This window comes from Eretmochelys imbricata, chromosome 9, assembly GCF_965152235.1.
Source record: "Eretmochelys imbricata isolate rEreImb1 chromosome 9, rEreImb1.hap1, whole genome shotgun sequence".
In the NCBI taxonomy this organism is placed as follows: Eukaryota; Metazoa; Chordata; order Testudines; family Cheloniidae; genus Eretmochelys; species Eretmochelys imbricata.
In genome coordinates, this window is record NC_135580.1 from 26,163,368 (window position 1) to 26,183,181 (window position 19,814).

General features: G+C 41.5%; 1 protein-coding gene across 1 annotated transcript; it reads right to left on the bottom strand.

Annotated features, from left to right (window-relative positions):
• Nucleotides 1-14,349: 14,349 nt before the first annotated feature.
• RAP2B (RAP2B, member of RAS oncogene family) lies at nucleotides 14,350-19,372 on the bottom strand. The gene has a single exon (XM_077826680.1). It carries the CDS (start codon nucleotides 18,838-18,840, stop codon nucleotides 18,289-18,291), a length of 552 nt encoding a protein of 183 aa, XP_077682806.1. The 5' UTR covers nucleotides 18,841-19,372; the 3' UTR covers nucleotides 14,350-18,288.
• Between the last annotated feature and the right edge of the window lie 442 nt (nucleotides 19,373-19,814).

Here is a 19,814-nt window from a genome sequence, read left to right on the forward strand (position 1 = left end):
GCTTGCTGACCATACTGCTTTTTTAATCCATACAATCTATTTTTTTTATTTGAAACATTTTTGAACTGTGCACATTAGTCAGAGTGGATTTATTAGTAGAAATTAGAGACACTCAAAACTCTATTAATTGTGCACAGAGCTGGAAAAATATGTAACGTGCCATATTCACTATTGAATTCCAATTCATCAACCAGATTTTTTTTTTTTTTTTTTAAATATCACCATGAATTTTTCAAAGCAGCACTTCTGTAACAAGACCTGATCCTACACTCATGGAAATCAAGGGCAAAACTGGTTAGAAGTATTAAATTATTTTACTTTAGTCAACTTTTCTGTTAACCCCATGGCTTAATCTACTAACTCTCTATTTTTTGGAGTCTTCAGATCAAGACTAGATGCCTTTCTGGAAATTATGATTTAGTCAAACACAAGTTATTGGGCTCAGTACAAGGATAACTGGGTGAAGCATAAGGTCCTGTGACAGACAGGAGGTCAAACTATATGATATAATGGTCAGCTCTGGCCTAAAATTGTATGATCATCTCGTCTGACCTGCATGATACAGGCCATAGAATCTCACTCAGTAATCTGTGCATCAAGCCCATAACTTTTGTATGAGTTATAGCACATCTTTTAGAAAGACAACATGGCTTGATTTAGAGGCTTCAAGGGATGGAGACTCCCCTACATCCATCAATAAGTTGTGCCAATGGTTAATTACCCTCCCGGTTAAAAATGTGCACCTTGTTCCTAGTCTGAATTCATCTAGCTTCAGCTCACTATAAGGCATGTTTTTCAGATCTTGACTCATTCTTGTATCTCTTTTCTGAGCCCTTTCCAATTTTTCCAAGGCATTATTCTTGAAGGACGAAGGTTGTTGTCGTGAGACCATTGATAGGAGAGGAAGGATGGTCCAGTAGTTTAGGGCATTATTTGGGGATTTGGGAGACCCAGGTTCAAGTTCTTGTCCTCACAGAACAGGAAGTCTATAACAGAGCAAATCACTTTCTCTCTGTGCCTCAGGATAATAGTACATCCCTCCCTCTCAGTGGTGCAGGTCTAGTGGCAGCAGGGAGAAAGGTAGTTCCAGGGTGGCTACTCCCCTCCTTATAGGGGAAGCCACACAACTGACTGCCTGTTTAGGGGAAGGACTGGTACCCCAGGGCCAATAAGGCCACACACCTTTGGAGTGGGGGGTAGGAAAAGGTATCCCCCTTTGTTATGTATTGGAACTGGTTCCTTTTTTTGTTTGACAGTGGGGCACCCCTTAGGCCTGCCTGGAAAATATTGGAAAATAAACCCCCACATGGGAGAATAAATACTATCCAGAGTGGGAGTGACTTACTCCAGGCCCCTACCACCAGAGGGGGAAGCACTTAGCCCACTAAGATTCAGGAGGTGCCTTGCCACAGTACCTTCGATAGCTAGAGCCAGCCAAAAGGTATTACAATAGCAGGGTTAATAAAATGGAATAAAGGGTGAAATTCATCCTAGTGCATAATGCTTAAGCCGTATGGTGAGAATGTACAGTTTGTGCATCCCTTGTATATGCAAAGGGGGCTCTCTGCCAGCTTCAAGTAGGCCAGTGAAGGAGAATTGGGACTGGCCAATAAAATATGCACCTAAATGGATCCAGTGGCCCACATTTTCTTCAGAGTGACAACAGCCACTGGGTCAATCCATAGGTTGGTACAGTAACAATGTATTGTAGCCCCTTCTCGGAGTGGGCACCCCTGTCTACTCATCTCGTTATGTAATTCCAGACATAAAGCTCAGTTACACAGGCTGTGCATAGGGAGGAGTGAATTTCACTCAAAATAAATGAGGAAGGGATAGCATGACAGTGCCAAGTTCATTCACATCAGGAATGAATCTGGCCCATTTGTTCTTTACTCTCTCTGAAGGGGCCCTTTAAGAAGCTTTAGTCTGTCTAGAAAGCCCCACTTTCTGAGTCAATAGCATAGTTCATCCCTGCCTACACTGGCCAGAGGAACCTCAGTAGAAGCGCAGGTGCAGTTCTGGTCTCCCAGGTTGAAGAAAGATTAATTCAAACTGGAACAGATGCAGAGAAGGGCTACCAGAGTGATCAGAGGAGTGGAGAACCTGCGTTATGAGAGGAGACTTAAGGAGCCTGATTTGTTTTGCCTAACTAAAAGAAGGCTGAGAGGAGACATGACTGCTCTCTATAAATACATCAGAAGGATAAACACCAGGCAGGGAGAGGAGTTATATAAGTTAAGGGCAAATGTTGGCACAAGAACAAATGGATATAAACTGGCCTTTAACAAATTTAGGCTTGAAATCAGATGAAGGTTTCTAACCATCAGAGAAGTTAAGTTCTGCAAAGGCCTTTTAACGGGAGTAGTGGGGGTAAAAAACTTAACTGGTTTCAAGACTGAGCTTGATACGTTTATGGAAGGGGTGGTATGAGGAGTTTCCCTACAATGCTATATGGCCCATCCGCATCTGCTATTAGCAAATATCTCCAATGGCCAGAAATGGGACACTAGATGGGGAGGGCCCTGAGTTACCACAGAGAATTCTTTCCCAGATGTCTGGCTGGTAGGTCTTGCCCACATGCTCACTAATCACCATATTTGGGGTGAGGAAGGAATTTTCCTGCAGGTCAAAATGGCAGAGACCCTGGGCGGGCAGTTTCCACCTTCCTATATAGCATGGGGAGTCTCTGCAACTGGAAGTCTTTAAATCTAGCCTGGAGAACTCCAGCAACTCAGCCAGAGGTTACTGACCTATTGCCAAAGTGGGTGGGAGAGGCTCTGTGTCCTGAGATGCACAGTAGGTCAGACTGGATTATCATGATGGTCCCTCCTGGCCTTAAAATCTATGAGTTGAGCTATCCAGAACAAATTCACTAACAGTTTCAATAGGAGGGATGACCTTAAGCCAATGTAACACTGAGTTGCAACATACTGTATTTCATAGACAACTTGCACAAATCAAAGCCGGATTATAATACATTTTGACCACAATTTTTGTTTGTCAGGTATTTCACAAGATGGTGAAATACAGAATCACATGCACCCTATTTTGCACTGGTAATTGAAACAAATTAGTGTGATCCCCTCAGACTCATGCAATTCTCTTCTTATTGCACAAGGATAATGAGAACTAGTGTTATTAAATGAAAAAAGAACCAATACATCGAGCAACAATTATTTCTCAACTTTGTTTTTGTCATAGATGACCCATTACTAGGGTGACCAGACAGCAAATGTGAAAAATCAAGACGCGGTTGGGGGGGGGGGGGGGGTAATAGGAGATAATATAAGAAAAAGACCCAAAAATCTGGATTGGCCCTATAAAATTGGGACATCTGGTCACCCTATCCCTTAAAAAATTATATTTCCCTCACTGTCAGTATTACACTGACTCTCCCCTCTTTGTTAGCTTCATGAATAACAGAAATGACCACCACAATACATATTTCTGAAGAAGGGGAGTTTTATCTTAAAGAGATTTGATTGAAATTGACTTAATTTTTTATGTTGACAAAGAGATTATCAACTTGAAGTTGATTCAGTTTTAATCAAGAGTTCAAATCTTATGTACTACATCAGACCCCAAATCCTCTTTGGGGTTAAGAGACAAATATACCCCCAGGGAATGAGCAGAAGCCAACCCAGAGGCAGGGCCGGCTCTAGGAATGCTGCCCCTTGAAATGTGCCGCCCTAATCACGTGCTTGCTTTGCTGGTGCCTAGAGCCAGCCCTGCCCAGAGGGTTCCATTGCTTTTTCTTTTTAAAGTTTCTACATCATGCCAAAGTACTTACATGAACATGGCATGTCTGACTTAGTGTGTTCCTTTGTTTTATTTACAGAACAGCAAGCTTTTTAGTTTGGACTAGGAGCCTTTTTATGGTCTTAGGCAGTGATCCATTCAGGCTCTGATTCACAGTCAGTCCATCCCTGGGCTGGATGCAGGAAATGCAAAAGGGGACAGTAGAGAGTGGGGAGGAAGACAGAAGAGGATAGTTCCAGCCACCTTTGTTCACTCCCTATTCTGGGATAGTTGAGGGGCTTATGCAGCCTCCAGCATCCGCTGGAGCAGCTCTAACTCATGCTCTGCTAGCCATGGGAAGCAGAGAATAGCTGGAGCACAGTGAACTGTGGCTACCCATCCTCTCTGGCCCTGGCCTTTCCACTCCCTACCCCATATACTGGGCTATTCCAGCTGCTTTATGGAAGCACTGGAGGCCCCTTACACAGGATTTCCATTCCCTTTATGCCACCAAAATGGCATAGAAGGCTACAGTGCAACAGACTCGGTACCACACTACACAGCAGGCATTTGACTTCATAAAGTTTTCTTTGATTTCTTCATTTTTTCAGTTATTTACTGTAATAGTCATAGCTACTCCGTTATCCCTACCAATTTTTGTGATTCTTATAACTTTATTTTTCTTCTTTTAAAAATTATTCTGTCTCCCTTGTTGCTGTGTGACAGATTCATATAAGGAGAAAAGCCTACTATACTGGGGAAAGTGTGAAATTTACTATGAACAGATTGCTGCCAAATGTATAAAGGAAACTAAAAACATATTAGTAGGTGGAAGTGGTGATTGCAGTTTGGTCCCTCATTAAAATTCAGTTTCTTAAAACTGTGCATCAAACCACCTGGCTCTAACACTGGCTTCGTAATATAGGCCTACCTCTCAACCTTCCAATGTTGACACTCATATTTTCCGGCATGATCACGCCATACCAATAATTTTTAAGTACAAAATGTGTCTAAAGATGTACTCACTCTGAATACAAAATAATAATGTTGCAATTTATAACAAGTTAATTGGCAGTAGGAGCAGGAAAGAGGGCCTGTAACAGACTGCAAACTGCTTTCTATGATACAGGGGGAAAGCATCCTGATAAACACATTTTATTCTTAAACCGTCATTTGTTACTAACGGTACAGTGTGCAATAAAATGTGTGTCACATGTTTCAGACATTTGGGGATTAGATTCTACGAAGGGGTGTCCTTTCCTCGGTTTCTATTTAGCCTTCTTATACACACCCACTCACCCAATACTACCTGAGGGCTGACAGCACAGCATCTGCTGCTGCACCCACGCCACTGTCCTTCTGGAGCCCAGACGCCCAAACTCTCTGCTACTCTCACTCCCCCCCAAAGAGCAGAAGTGAGGGACAGAGGAGCTGCCCAGGAGCTGAAAATTTTTCCTGCTACACCACCTGCCAGTCAGCAGCCCTTGTCCCACCTAACATGATCTGAAAATGCAGTGCTCTGCAACTGGAAGGCCGAAAGGGATATCTTCTAGAGTATACTGCATAATATGGTACCACAGAGAGGTTCGAATAGGAATTCCCTAGGTAACCAGGCTGTGTCTTCCAGAGATTGCTAGGCAGAGTTGAGGGAAAGATCTGTTCTAGTTCTGCAGGAATTAATTCAGGGAAGTGCGACAGCCTGTCTTATACAGGAGGTCAGACGAGATGATCACAATCATCCTTCTAGCCTTAGAATCTATGAAAGATGTTCAGAGCAGCCTCAGAGTGAGCACCTATTGGAGCCTGCTTTGAAGTGTACTACACAACATGGAATGATTGGTAGTTCTACTCCTAAAGAGATGCCTAGACAGGTTATGAATGACTGGTACTGGGTTAGGTGATACAGACTACAAAGTGACAGGTTTCAGAGTAGCTGCCGTGTTAGTCTGTATTCGCAAAAAAGAAAAGGAGTACTTGTGGCACCTTAGAGACTAACAAATTTATTTGAGCATAAGCTTCCGTGAGCTACAGTTCACTGAATGCATCCGATGAAGTGAGCTGTAGCTCACGAAAGCTTATGCTCAAATAAATTTGTTAGTCTCTAAGGTGCCACAAGTACTCCTTTTCTTTTTGAGACTACAAAGCGTATCCTTTTCAGGCTCCTATTCTACCCTACGACTTTTACAAACAACAAACATGCAAAGATTCCCATCACTGTGGTTTCTAAGCACAGAACTCTATAGCAAATCTTAACATATGCTTACAGACTTTTACCAACCTTGCTATTTTGATTAAACTAGCTCTGAAGAACTAAATAGTTGGATTTTTTAAATTAAATATTCATACATTTTTAAAAATTACATTGACAGGTACATGCTAGATTCTCAAATTAAAATAGAGAGAGCAATGCTGCTCTCGGTTACAACAGTGTAAGACCTCCGATTTCAATGGCACTAAGAACAGTTGTGAAGTTAATTATGCATGTGTTTGCAGGATCAGGACAAAGTCAATAAAGTTATTTCAGATTTACAATCATGTAACTGGGAGCAGAATATACACATTTAAGGGTTGCCTACACTAGAATTTTTACCTAAAGTTGAGTTATCTAGCAAGCAATTAAATTAATGAACACATATTTTGTTTAGAACATGTGTGTCCAGGATCAAGCATATGTGGAGTGACCAGACTAGCATACACAAACATGTTAGCTAACTCAAGTTATTTCACAATTAACTAACTCAAATTAAACATTCTACTGTTGACAAACCCTTGGTGGCTGCTAGTCTTAGGATCTTATGCAGATCTGAAACAAGCTGTAATCAGATGCCCACTGAGAAACTCTGATTTATCATTAGCTTTGTAAAAATCCAGGAATACCTGTCCTTGTGGTCTTAATATTGCAGCCTAGACAGTCTTTAGTTTCAGTCTACTTGTTGAGAGACACATAGGTGAGAAGTAAACTGAATATTTTATTCACAGAGGTACAGACCACAAACAATCCAGACAAGCATAACAGATTGCTACCACCAGAGCAAGAAAGAGAGACTGTACTCCGTACATGCTTAGTAACAGGATGATTTACTGGGTTAATCAAGCTGGACATATACATTTGACATTCCATGAAAATTAAGTTCAAAGATGCCTGAAACAAACAAGCAGAATTATTTTAGGTGCTTAAAGTTAGAAACTTATGTTTCTATGTAACCTATACAGCTCTATCCTAAAAACTATTTTGATATCAAGACACAGCAAAAGCCACTTTTGGGGGTGGGTGGTATAGGGGGGTTAATTTTGCTACCAAGTACCCCGTATGTTCAATCATCTCCCTTAAGATACTTCTCATTTCAAAAATGTCTGAAGTGTATGGCACATGTTCTGAGGCACTAGGTAATGATTCAAACATGAATCTCTCTCCTCTGCTTTTTCCTTTTAATTGAAGAAGCCAAGATCCAACATCAGAGGGAAAACAAAATCCTCACCAAAGCAAACAGTATTTGAGACAAGAAACAGGAAAAACCAGACAGCTACTCTAATGCTGCAAGAACATCTAAAAAGGGCTAGGGGTGGGGGAAGTCAAGATCTCAAAACTGAGAATTTAATTACTCCAGTACTTCATTATCTTACTTACTTTGATCTTAATGTTGTTAATCATCAGATGAGTCTGGCAGCAATTCAGAAACAAAATACACACAACCCTACATTGAGGTATTTAAGATTAGTTCATTCAAAGGACAAATTATTGTTACCAGTATCAGCCTTAAGTACACATGGGTCCCACTACATTAAATCACATTGTAACCATCTTGAAAAGCTCCAGTTGCTAGTAGCACAAGAGAAGCTACATGTACAATATGTAGTATTTATTATGCCTCAGAATCTTTCCTATACACACAATAAGTGGTTACTGCATAAACAAACCATTTTGGACTTTTCTATCTGCTCAGCGTTCTGCATCAAAGAAACAACCATAGTAGTTATTTTTAAGGTCTTGAGTAACAGGACAAATGTTTGGTTTCAATTTTCTATTACAAACCCATTAAAATAAAGCATAGTCCACCACTTTGCTGATACTATGCTAACTCCTTATTGTTACAACTTAACACACTGGGTTGGAAATGTTTTATGGTTTGGGGAAAATTTCAAACCTCACTGTTTAAAAAACACTCTGCACTTCAAAAATAATGTATACCCACCCCACTGCCATGGTGTTGCAAATTGTGGATAAAAAAACCCAGTATCTAAGTATCTCAAAAATGTTTTACTTTGAGCTTGTCTACACACAGTTTAACTAAGCCGGTATAACCTACAATTGTATTGGCACAACTGTGCGTTTAGATCAGGCCTAACATCTAACCTCACCAGATCCTATGGGGGTACATAAGTATTAGTAACTCCATTTTACACACACAAGTAAATAAGGCACAAAAAGGGCTACAATTTCAAAATCTGGAAGGCCTCTTGTGCACAATATACATGTGTGAACCCATGTTTCTATATACAAATACAAATGTTCTAGGAAAACATTCTCCGCCCCCTTACCTCTGCACAAACCACACAGCATGTTTAGAAAATCCAGCCATGTGTTACCTGCCCCAGGTCACACTATAAGCCAGTGGCAAATAAGTCAGGACTAGAACTTCTGTACCTGGGCTTTCAGTCTTATTTTTAACCACAAGCCACACCCCCATATACTTCTATATACCATTAGCTATTTTTTGTATCTTTGTCAGAATTTCATTTTTCAAACTTAAATTTTAAGGAAAAACCCTCTGAATGCTGTGAACATATATTTAAAAAAAACCACACCCTTAATATTTAAAACTTATTATGTAGCTACCAAGCACCTTACAAATAGCTAATCCTCACAACACCCCTGCGAGGTTGTCATTGTCACCATATTGGGAATGGGGCGAAAAGTTAAGATACACTGGGGCAACTTAACCTAAGGCCACACAACATCAGTGGCAAAACTGGAATCAGAACTCAGAAGTTCCTGCTTCCAGCCACCAGTCCATGCCAACAATGTTAGCATTCTAAGGGTTAGCAGAGTATAAGCTACAAATGGTTCTGAAAAGCTATATGAAAGCAAGCACAGTTTTTAAGGTTAAAGGTTTCAGAGTAACAGCCGTGTTAGGCACCATTTAACCTTAAAAAGAAAAGGAGTCCTTGTGGCACCTTAGAGACTAACCAATTTATTTGAGCATGAGCTTTCGTGAGCTACAGCTCACTTCATCAGATGCATACCGTGCATCTGATGAAGTGAGCTGTAGCTCACGAAAGCTCATGCTCAAATAAATTGGTTAGTCTCTAAGGTGCCACAAGGACTCCTTTTCTTTTTAAGGTTAAATGGTGCCTTTCCTTCAGGCAATTAATAGAACCTGTCTCGTCTAGATGCATTATTGCCTGCGCTTTTCATGGTATTAACTGATGACAGTGCTAGAATTACTCATTAAGACAAAATGTTGGTATAAACATGTAACAGATAACAAAAGATGTTTCCAAAATGGCCCTGGAAAGGAATATTTTTGCATTAACCTTTTATATAGGCAGCAATCTTTGTATTTTACAGCTGGATCACCTTATATAGTTAGAATAAAAATTAGCAGCAAGCTACCCACATTTCAGTAGCTATGAAGGCCGTAGAATGTTTGGTGTGAGATGCCACATAACACATTATTCTTGACACATTTTCCACAGGGATAGAAAGCGAGGGTCAGTGATCCACACCTCAATTGTGTTGTCACCCACAATTAATACTGTTTGTTTACAGGGCAATATTTGGATGTATCATGGTGCTTTATAAAATGCATCACAGGCTACTTAAATCAAAAGCAATATTGCACTATTTATTTTAATTTGAACTTTTCCGAGATTAATAGTAAAATTAATCAGATTCTTGAATTATTAGATCACAGACTAGATGTACTAAACCTGCTCAGTTTCAAAATGCCTGAAGAGATGTTAAAAGATACAATATAACCCTGCTGCTTTTCTCAGCTTTGGCAGCTATGTCTTGTTCCCTTGACTATGATTCCGTATCAGCTGACCAGATAGATAGACTGGCTAACAGATGATTGTTCAGCACTTGATACTTTTCCCAAATGCATTTCAGGTGTGAAAGACGTCCCGTTCCTTAAATTATATATTTTAAACACACATGCTCACATTACATAAATTGTGCCTACATCTTCAAGGGTCTGTCCACATGACATCATAAACCTGGGTCTGTGGGACCAAGGCTTGTGAACTAGGTGTTTCCAAGCCTATGCTTGAGTGTCCACACTACACTGTAAAACTGATCTTACAATTGCCGGACCTTGGTCTCAGTCATGATAACAGGTCCATACTGCATCATGAAGATCTGGCTCGGGTCTGCAGCATGACCCATGTTCTTACTGCAAAATGTCATGACATGGACCCAGTCACAGCAGGCTCCTGGGAGCCAAGTCCTGAGTGTTTACTGACCTGAGTCAGACTGATTTGTGTGTGGACAGACCTGGGGCTTGGATTCAAACCTGAGTCAGAGCCTAGGCTTATATGTATTGTAGACATACCCCAACAGATCTGCAGATGACTGCTGCTTTTTTTTGTCTGTCTAGAAGAGTAGATGATTGTGCATATACACCTCACAACAGCAACCAGCGTGCAATGAAGTGGATTGGACAATTACTTTTATATCTTAGTTATAGGAACTTTCTCCAGGTTCTCCAGTCACTGTACATTGCAACAAATACTTTGTTTAGTTTCCCTTTGACACCTAGCACTGGTGCATAGTGTTAAAAAAAAGGTGAGAGTCAAACAGGCTGTACGTGTGCTCACTTTCCAGTAGATCTAAACTTAAACATATAGCTGAAAATGATGCATTGTCCTGAGAGTTCATTAATGACCCAGCCTTTCAACTGCTGGGTTTTGGTATGCAACAAAATAGTTACATATCACTATGTCGTTCGGCCTTTTTTACCCTTTACATTAAAAAGAGAACACCAGAGCTTACAGTGAGCGCTTAAGTCATGTGGTTAGCCACTTTATGAAACAGTGGTGGCGGTGGTGGTGGTAACGGTAACAGCAATCATGCAGTTTTTGTTTCACTCTTGACGAGGAAATACAATAGCACCTCCAGAATACACCCGGCAGTGAAGAGGAGGAATTGGTCCCTTTCATCCCCAAAGGGCTATATATTACTCGGCTCATTTTAAGTATTTGAGCTTATGAACAAAAACCATTTACCATCCATACTATTTATACTCCCTTAGTTTTAAAGGCAGGAGGGTTTTTTAGCTCTTGATTCTTTCTCCAGGCTACTACTAAAGTAACTCAGATGAATCATTATTTACTGAAGGCCTTTCAGCCTACCTTGCAAATAACTTTACTTTATGGCTATCATGTCTATGTGAGTTCCTATTCCATGGAGATTTTTATAATCCCTTAGCAATACAGGCATTACAACCTCAAATACAGATCAAGTCTCTCCTCAGTAATATGCATGGAATTCATTTACAATGCCTAACAACCAAGGGCAGTATATAACCAGCAGAGTGTCCTCTCTCTAACCCAAAGTCACTTTTTAAATATCTTTACTGATTTAAGCTGTTAGAGATGGTTACAAAAAGTTTATCACTTAGTTACTGGATGCTTTTCATTAAAAAACAAGATTTTGAGTAAATTTGAGACCAACTACTTTGGGGGGCTAGGGGTAAGGGTAGGGGGGACACACACCAATTGCATCCACTTTGAAGTAGTGGATCATCTTTTCCAAGCACCTTCTCTGTTATCCATGCTTTATTTGACCATTCTCATGTTCCTTGCTTTATTTGACCATCTCCTCTTATTTCATTTTGGTACTACCAATTACTAGGCCAAATCCTCAGCTACAGGAAATCAATATAGATTCTCTGAAATCAGAATTTATTTTCTATTCAGAGGAAGAAACTAAGGTACAGAGGAAAACCAAATGACTTGTCAAGTCAGCTGAGCAGAGTTAGGCACACGACTGGGAGAAACACACCCTGGGGCCCAGTTACCCTTTTAGTTGTGCAAGTCAGGAATACCTTGCTCCCAGCTACTGAACCATACCCTTGCTCTCTCAGCCACGTCCCTGTGCCCCACCCTCATTTCCATCTCTGCTAGACTTTCTAAGTCCTCTGAAGGTAACAAGATGTTAACGGGCTTACGCAGTTTCAACTGGAAAATAACCTTTACCTACCTCAGGATTACTTATTAAATGGTCATGAAGCACTAAGTCTTGTTGATTATCTCCCCGTAAGCCCACTAGACCATACTTCAAGGTAATTAAGTAACAAACATCTGTAAAATCTTGTGTCAAGTGTCACCACACCAAAATCAAATGCCGGCAGCAGCCGCCACATTTCCAAGACTGACCAACAATTTTGGCCTAACTTGGGACACCCAGAGCCTGATTTGGAGGTACCAAAAACTGAGGTACACCCACGTCAGTGGCCACTCTTGAGATGTTTTGTGTAAGATTTTATTCATTTACTGACAGAGTCCTATTGAACACAAAGTATCTAGTTGTAGTGCAATGCCTAAAGCTCAGCTTGTAGCTGTGCCACTGATGTGTCAGGGAGCTGTTAGGACTTGTAGATTAATGAAGATATACTCAACCTTTTAAAGGTTCAACCTTCCACTCACTTTTATCTTGGCTGAAATAGTTAGAAACCTAAAGAAATAAATCATGAGATACAGACCCACTTCATGACTGAGAAGGATGCGACAGGGAACATTATACAAGTAAACATTTGCATGATTGTGCAATAGTTACTTGATAAGAACCATTTAATCTCATATAGAATCAGTCTCCCATCCAGCAATCTAATTCCAAACATGTATACTCACAAGATGACCCTTTTGTTTCAATCCAGTATCATACTAGAACAGAACGTACACTATACACTATCTCCAGAAGGCAGAAAAAGGTGAAACAACAGGATTGTGATCAGTATGACTAATCTAGATCTTGCAAAATCTGTTGCAGAAGTGGCAGTCTCTGAGGTAAATGCACACCTGGACGCTGTCTGCTGCCTGGACATCTATCTATTAACACCACACTTTCTACAAAAGATTTCTTGTGCATACAATTTGAAAGACAAAGTTATTTTAAAAAACCCCAAGGCTACATTTTTAGAAACCAATTGCCTTAAAATATTTTCTTGTCAGGAATTCGTAAAATAAGGCTACTGATTCTTATCCGTTTTTTCATTCTTTGCCCAAATCACCACTAGAAAAAAAATGGTAACACCATCGAATGGTTGTTTCCCATGTTGAGACTTAATATTAGTAAATCAGTTTTGGATCTTCTGAGCAAAGGCACACATTTTCTTATTAAAATAGGAATCTCTTTAAATTAGGCACTATAGCTAAAATGTACTTCTATTACAGAATCTTGCTAAGCATATTTGTAGCGTGTCATCTACCTAATCACTACATCAGTTGCCTTAAAGTAGGATCTGATGTGCATTGGAGTATATATTTTAACTTTCTCTGAGGAGACTACTAGTGGAAGTCTAACAAACAACTGTCCACAAATTCTACATCACGTAAACATTTACACTGTAACCTGTCTGCTCAGAAGGGTCAGATTTCGTTGGGTGTTTAACAACCTGAAAGTGACTGGCTGCACAAAGGAACCAGTAAAGCTGAAAATGGGAACAAGGGAAAGTGTTCAATGCCACTTCCATTGATTTTTAATAGGAATTTTCTCCCCATTGCTTTCTTGGGAACACAGTCAGGTCCAAAGTTAGAAAGTCAGTCCAAGTATCCTGTTCTATCCATTCTATTTATTTTATAAAATAGGAAACAAAGTATGAACCTTGTGGCACTTAAAGGATGATCAAATACTAATATTGGAGAGTTACTCTCTAGCTACCCCCCACCCCCAAATCCCCTTCTCCAATTTCTAAAGTTTTGGTTACTCCTCACTTTAGTGGTTTTTTTATTTGAAATAAAGCCTGATTTTGAATCTTCTGCAGTGGGTAAGTTATGCGATTCTCTCTTGGGGAGGGAGCTATTCCCAGGACTCAGGGGTTTGGGTAGTTACCTTTGTGGCTGTGAATAAAGAAAATAAATCCTTTCCTATAAGAGAGATTGACAAGCACTGAATTTCTACACAAAACTTGCTGTAGGGTCACTGCATTACAGTAATAAGTGGGGAAAGACATTTTTGCGATGGCATTTAGTATAAATTACACCTTTGGAGGTAGGCTTTATACGCTACTGAGAACAGTTTAGGTACCTTTAAATAGTATTTGAACACTGTACACAGCCCACATGATAACTGATTGCACCAGAAGTCCCAGATCTTGTGAGCACATGCACAAAGCACCCAAAATAGTAGCTTCAGCGGATGTAGTGAGGGTGTATTAATTTTTTTTATTTCCTCCTATTTGAATCTGCAGAGTAGAGGAGCTTCAAACAGCAGTCAAAAAAATGACATTATATTCATAAGTACTTTGGGACGAAAGTCCTTTTCCTATTTAAAAATCCTGAGAGTTTTGCTATGAATTTCAAGAGCAGGACCTAAGAGAACAAGTGGCATTCACTTTCACACAGATTTCTTACAGAAAAAAAGCTTTATTTTTATTTTTTTTTGCCACTCAAAGCTAAAATCAGATGTTCTGCAATGTCTGTCAAAATGACACCGAACCAAGAGGCCATAAAGAGACAATCAGCCACTACCTTAAAATGTCCTTTGCACAAACCAGTCACACTCATTCTTTTGAGAGCAGAGTCCTCAAAAATTCTGTAGGCAATATTATGGCTGTAGAATTATGGTCAGCTATAAGGTCTGACTATCCTACTGTAAACCTTCAACACAAGTGCTGCATTTAGCTCTAGAACATTGCATAATTGCAGTGATCATAGAGACTGATATTTGAAAGATAACATACTTTCCTGTAATGGTACATGCTCAGTATTTGTCATGGTCTTTAAAAATGTAATCATTGTGGACAATAGAATATATGGGGTCTGGGTTTTCTACCCAATTAATTAAATTTTCACAACCCCTACTGTGGATTCAGTTATATAACAATATAAAAGGTACATTTTACTGGTATAGCTTGTTCCCACAGGGAAGGGAAATAAGACGTAACAGTATAAAGCACCTTTACAACAGATAACTGCATCCACACTGGGGGGCGGGAACAGTAAGAGGCAGTGTACTCGTAAAGTAGTTTTTGTGTATAGACCAGGCTTATGTTTAGTGAACGACACAACAGTTTGGAGTCTCTGAAAGGTCTAGCTACCCAGTGCTCCTTTCTGTAGCATCCTCACCAGTCAGGAGAAAATATAATTTTTGAACATTTATATGCTTGCACTCATGGTATTAGACCCATGCCATGTGTTACTACTTAACACATACACCCCTTTGGCAAGAAGCAACATATATTAAAAGACCTTCACTTGTTCTGCTAGGCCAAAGCTAAAACTGGAGTTTATGTTGAGCTGGTGTATGCTATACATACACACTTGCATCATTACTTAGTCGGGTTTTCTTTAAAAAACACCACACACAATCAAAAATGAAGCAATTTGAAATCATGAGGTATTTTGAAATTTTTTAGCTTCAATTTTAGATGTCAATAACTGCTATTCTGCTGGGAAAACTAGGTTTGCCAGGTTTCATTATGTTGAAAGCAGCAATTATGAAGATAACTCTACTGAACAAGTTATCCAGAGATCATCCAGTAATCACCCAAGGACAGCTTCTGTTAGGTACTGAAAAACCTTCCAAATACCATTGAGGTCAATGAGTTTTGGGGGATAGGGGCTCTCAGCACTTGGGGGAAAGCATGTAGTATTTAGACAGGATTGGACCACTGGCAATGGCCAAGATACAGGTATAACATATGCTTTTAAACTTTAATGCACAATGTCTACAATAAGCCTACCTTAGTACTGAAAAAGAAAATTCCTGTTAAGATGTGGCTTATATTAATAATAAAAAACAGCTATTCAGCATGGCGTCTGATTTTAAAGTCCTTAAACAAATTTTTTTATTCAGCTTTTTTTTTTAAGTTCTTAAAGGTGAACTGCAAAAGTGAGGTTTGTTTTTTTTTTAAAAATGAGTTTGTACCTTTTGATGTATTATATAAAGAAGACTAGAAAGAAATCAATCCAGGGTGGGTTGGGGAAAAGTTTGCAGCTCTCTTCATCTGGGTTTTTTTTCTAAACTTATTTTAACTGTAGAAATATTAGTTTGGCATGAAAGCTTCTTGGGGATTTAAGAGAAGTGAAATATTGTGAGCTCAGATAGAGGTGGATGTTTAATCTTTAAGGCATCATTTCTCCCAAGCTTTTTGCTAGGTATTAGGAATTAAATAGATGCTATAAATCAGAGAAAAACAAAATGCCCAGTTTCAGCTGAAGTACAACAGTCACTTCATTGATTGAAATCAATGAAGTCACATCTGTGTAAGGCCCTGATCCCACACAACTGATGTCAGTGGGATCTTTGCTATTGGATACAGTGAATTCATGATCAAGGTTTAAATTAGGAGTGAGAAGAATTAGGCACCCTAAATGTTAATCAGTTTGACTAAAAGTCCTTACTTCCTCAGTTGGTCAGCTTTTGGTTTCCTGTGATGTCATAATTTCATTAGTTCCCATAAGTCCTCCTGGACAGACAAATCATGAGTTTAAAAAAAAAAAACAAAAAAACCCACACACATCTGGGAATTTTGGGGGAATAAATGCCTTTCAGGCCTTCTTTGTATTTTTAAAAAAATCCCATTTTCCCCTCCTTTGCAAGTTACATTTGAAATGGTAAGGAATCACAGTCTTAATGCATAATTTTAAAAGCTGTATCTTTTTCAGTAAAGTATAGAAGTTTACGAACAGCTGACCTTCAACACCTAGACTCCAATAAACCATGTTATTTTTAAAATTACAAAATAAGATCCTAATCCTGCAAGCTGTTCTGCATAGAGCCCAAATGACTTCAACAAGCATTTATATAAGTGTAGGATTCGCCCATGTACAGCATCTTGTAGCATCAGGACCTAAATATAATTATTCAACTGTTTCCAACATTACCAGCAGATACAATAGAAACATTCCCTAGCCTCATGATTTTAGGTTACCTTCCCCCATTCTTAACATACTGTTATTTTGGTTAGACAAATATCACGATTAAAAAGCATACGTCTGCCATGATTGCATATTAAAGTCAGTTCTCCTTACAATACATTAAAAAAACCACAGTTTTGCTGTTCGTTTTTTAAAAAAACAAAACATTTGTATTAAAATTCTTAAAACGGATAGACATTAAACGCATGTCTGGAATTAAAGTTACAGTTGTTAGAATTTTCTTGGTACATCACAACATTAAGATTTCGCTCTTTGCTGGCTGGAGGTACATCCTACATCAGAGAACCAAAACAAAAGAAATCCTCCCAAAAAACTAAATGCCTGTAAATTTGAATTAAATACAGTCCAAATTTGCAAGACATGGAAATGACATTTAAAAGGCTGAAATGGAAATAAGAAATAAATTCCACTAAACAATAGGCCTTTTTGTCCTGGCTTGTTCAGTGTGATTACTGAAAGGAAGCTGTTAAGTAGTTTCTGGAGTAGTAGATAATGGGATTCTGTGGAGCTTTCACAGGTTGGCACCGGCTGGAACAGCTGAGTTTTGAAGGCACTCTACAGACACAGGGTTGCTGTTGGCCCTGTATCACATTTTAGGAAGTCTTTGTATTTTAGAGAGCTAATCAAAATCAGTTATTGCCAACCCAAAAATAAGGAAAACAAACCACCACCACAAACCTCCCTCCCCCCGAAGAAAAGAAGAAAACACAACTAAAAAAATATTGTGCAGATTTGTAACATTTTCACAGCTGATTTAAAAAAAAATACTACCGCTCTCCCCCAAACTCCCATCTGATACAGCAGGTAAACAAAATAGTTTCACAAATGATCAGCAGACACGTTCTGGCACCCCACACTGTATTGGCATCAGTGTTATTAAAAGTCCCAGTTCAGATGTGCAATACTTCAGATTGGATACACTGTAACAATAATCCAACTTTGCATAGAAATCCTCAGAATCAATATCATAGTCACAGGGTGCATTCAAGGTTGGCTAAAGAAAAGAGAGCACCAATCTTAGTTTTACCCCCACACGTCCACGGAAAGATTTCTCTCTCCCTCTCTGCAATGGTTTCTTCGTTTACTGCTCCCCTCAGTTCCTTAGGTGTAATTTAACTCTTCCAGTTAGAAAACGATTGCTCACAAGCTCCCCTTTCTCCAGGCCGAAACTTTTCTTACTGGTGTCAGTTGCCAATACAGCAATCTGTAAATGGTACTTACGGGAAATATGCAACAATCAAAATCGATGAAATGTACATGCTGAAAAAGCCACGTTTTCAACAATACACCCACCCCGTGACACTGATCACTGCAGCAGCTGGTGCTGCTGCAGCCTGGAATCCTTGTGTATGCAAAGTTGTTTCCAATCTTTGTTTCGAACGATCACATTGCTGCTTCTTTTTGTTGTAAACCTTTGCGAACGACAACATTGCCCCCAAGGCCCTTTCAGAGGATCACGCAGGACGAGCAGCACTGATCGTCCCCGTTGGGCTGGGAAGCGTAGTTCATCTGCCTGACAATCTCTGCAAACAGTTCATCCACTGAAGCTTTGTTTTTGGCTGAAGTTTCCATGAAGGGGCAGCTCCACTCCTCGGCCAGAGCTTTGCCTTCCCCATACGAGACCTCCCTCTCGCCCTCCAGGTCCACCTTGTTGCCCACCAGGATCATGGGCACCTTCTCGTACCTCTTCACCCGGATGATCTGGTCCCGCATGGGCTTGATGTCCTGGAAGCTCTGCTGGTTGACCAGGCTGTAGACCAGGATGAACCCTTGCCCGTTCTTGATGTAGAGGTCCCGCATGGAGGCGAACTGCTCGGTGCCGGCGGTGTCCAGGATCTCCAGCACCGAGGGGGAGGAATCCACCTCGATCTCCTTGCGGTAGAAATCCTCGATGGTGGGGTCATACTTCTCGATGAAGGAGCCGGTCACGAACTGCACGGTGAGGGCGGATTTGCCCACCCCGCCCGAGCCCAGCACCACTACTTTGTATTCTCGCATGGCTCCGCTCCGCACGCCCGGCTCCTTCCTCTCTGGGTCTCTTCTCTCCCTCCCACCTCCAGTCAGCGGGGAAGGAGGGAGGGGAGAGAAGCCGCCCCGCCGCGGCTCTCACTGGAGCGGGGTGAGCATGCAGCCAGCAGCCGGCAGGGGAGGGAGCAGCGGCGGCTAACGCCCGTGCAGCGCCAGCCCCCTTCGCGCGGCGAGGGCTGTGCCCAGCCTCCCGGGCAGGCTCCTGGGCCAGGCAGCCGCGGCCGAGCCCCGGCGGAACGCAAGGGCAGCGCGAGCCCCTCGGCCAGGCAGGCGCCCTGCCCGAGCCTCAGCAGCCCTGGGAGACGGGGAGGCGGCAGCTGCCAGCGGGGCGGGGGAGGAGATCGCGAGTTCTCATCGCCCCCCGGCAGCCAGCGCGTGGTGCACCAGTCCCGCGGTGCCGCCTCGCGCCGCCACGGGCCATCCCTTCCCCGCAGCCTCGCGCTCAGGTCCGCTCACAGCCCGCCCGGACCCATTGGCTCGCGCTAACCCCCTCCATTGGTTTCTGGAAAGGGGAGGGGGCCCACACAGGCACACGCGCCCCCGCTCGCCCTTCTGTTCGGATTGGCTGCCGCCTAGTGCCCGTCAGGCCGCGCTGCCTCATTGGCTCAGAGGTTTGAGTCCCTCCGCCATTGGGCCTCCAGAGGGAGGAGGATGCTTGGCCGCTGATTGTCTTTCTGCCCCGCCTATGAAGGAGTTTTGGCGGATACTTACACTTTGCAAAAGGGCAGGCGGGCGGGCCGAGGGACTCAGTGCGGCCAAGAAGGGCAGGCCCGTCCCCGCCCAGCCGTGTAACGCCTCTTCCCTTAGCCTCGGGTTAGCCCCGGGGCAAGCTGCTGCCCTAGGCACCCCCCACCGGGGAGTGGGCTGCTGTGGTTTGCCGCTGTGCCCCGGCCCCAGGGGTCAGCCCCGTAAAAGAGACGTGCTGGGCACGCGGCCCTTTGGAC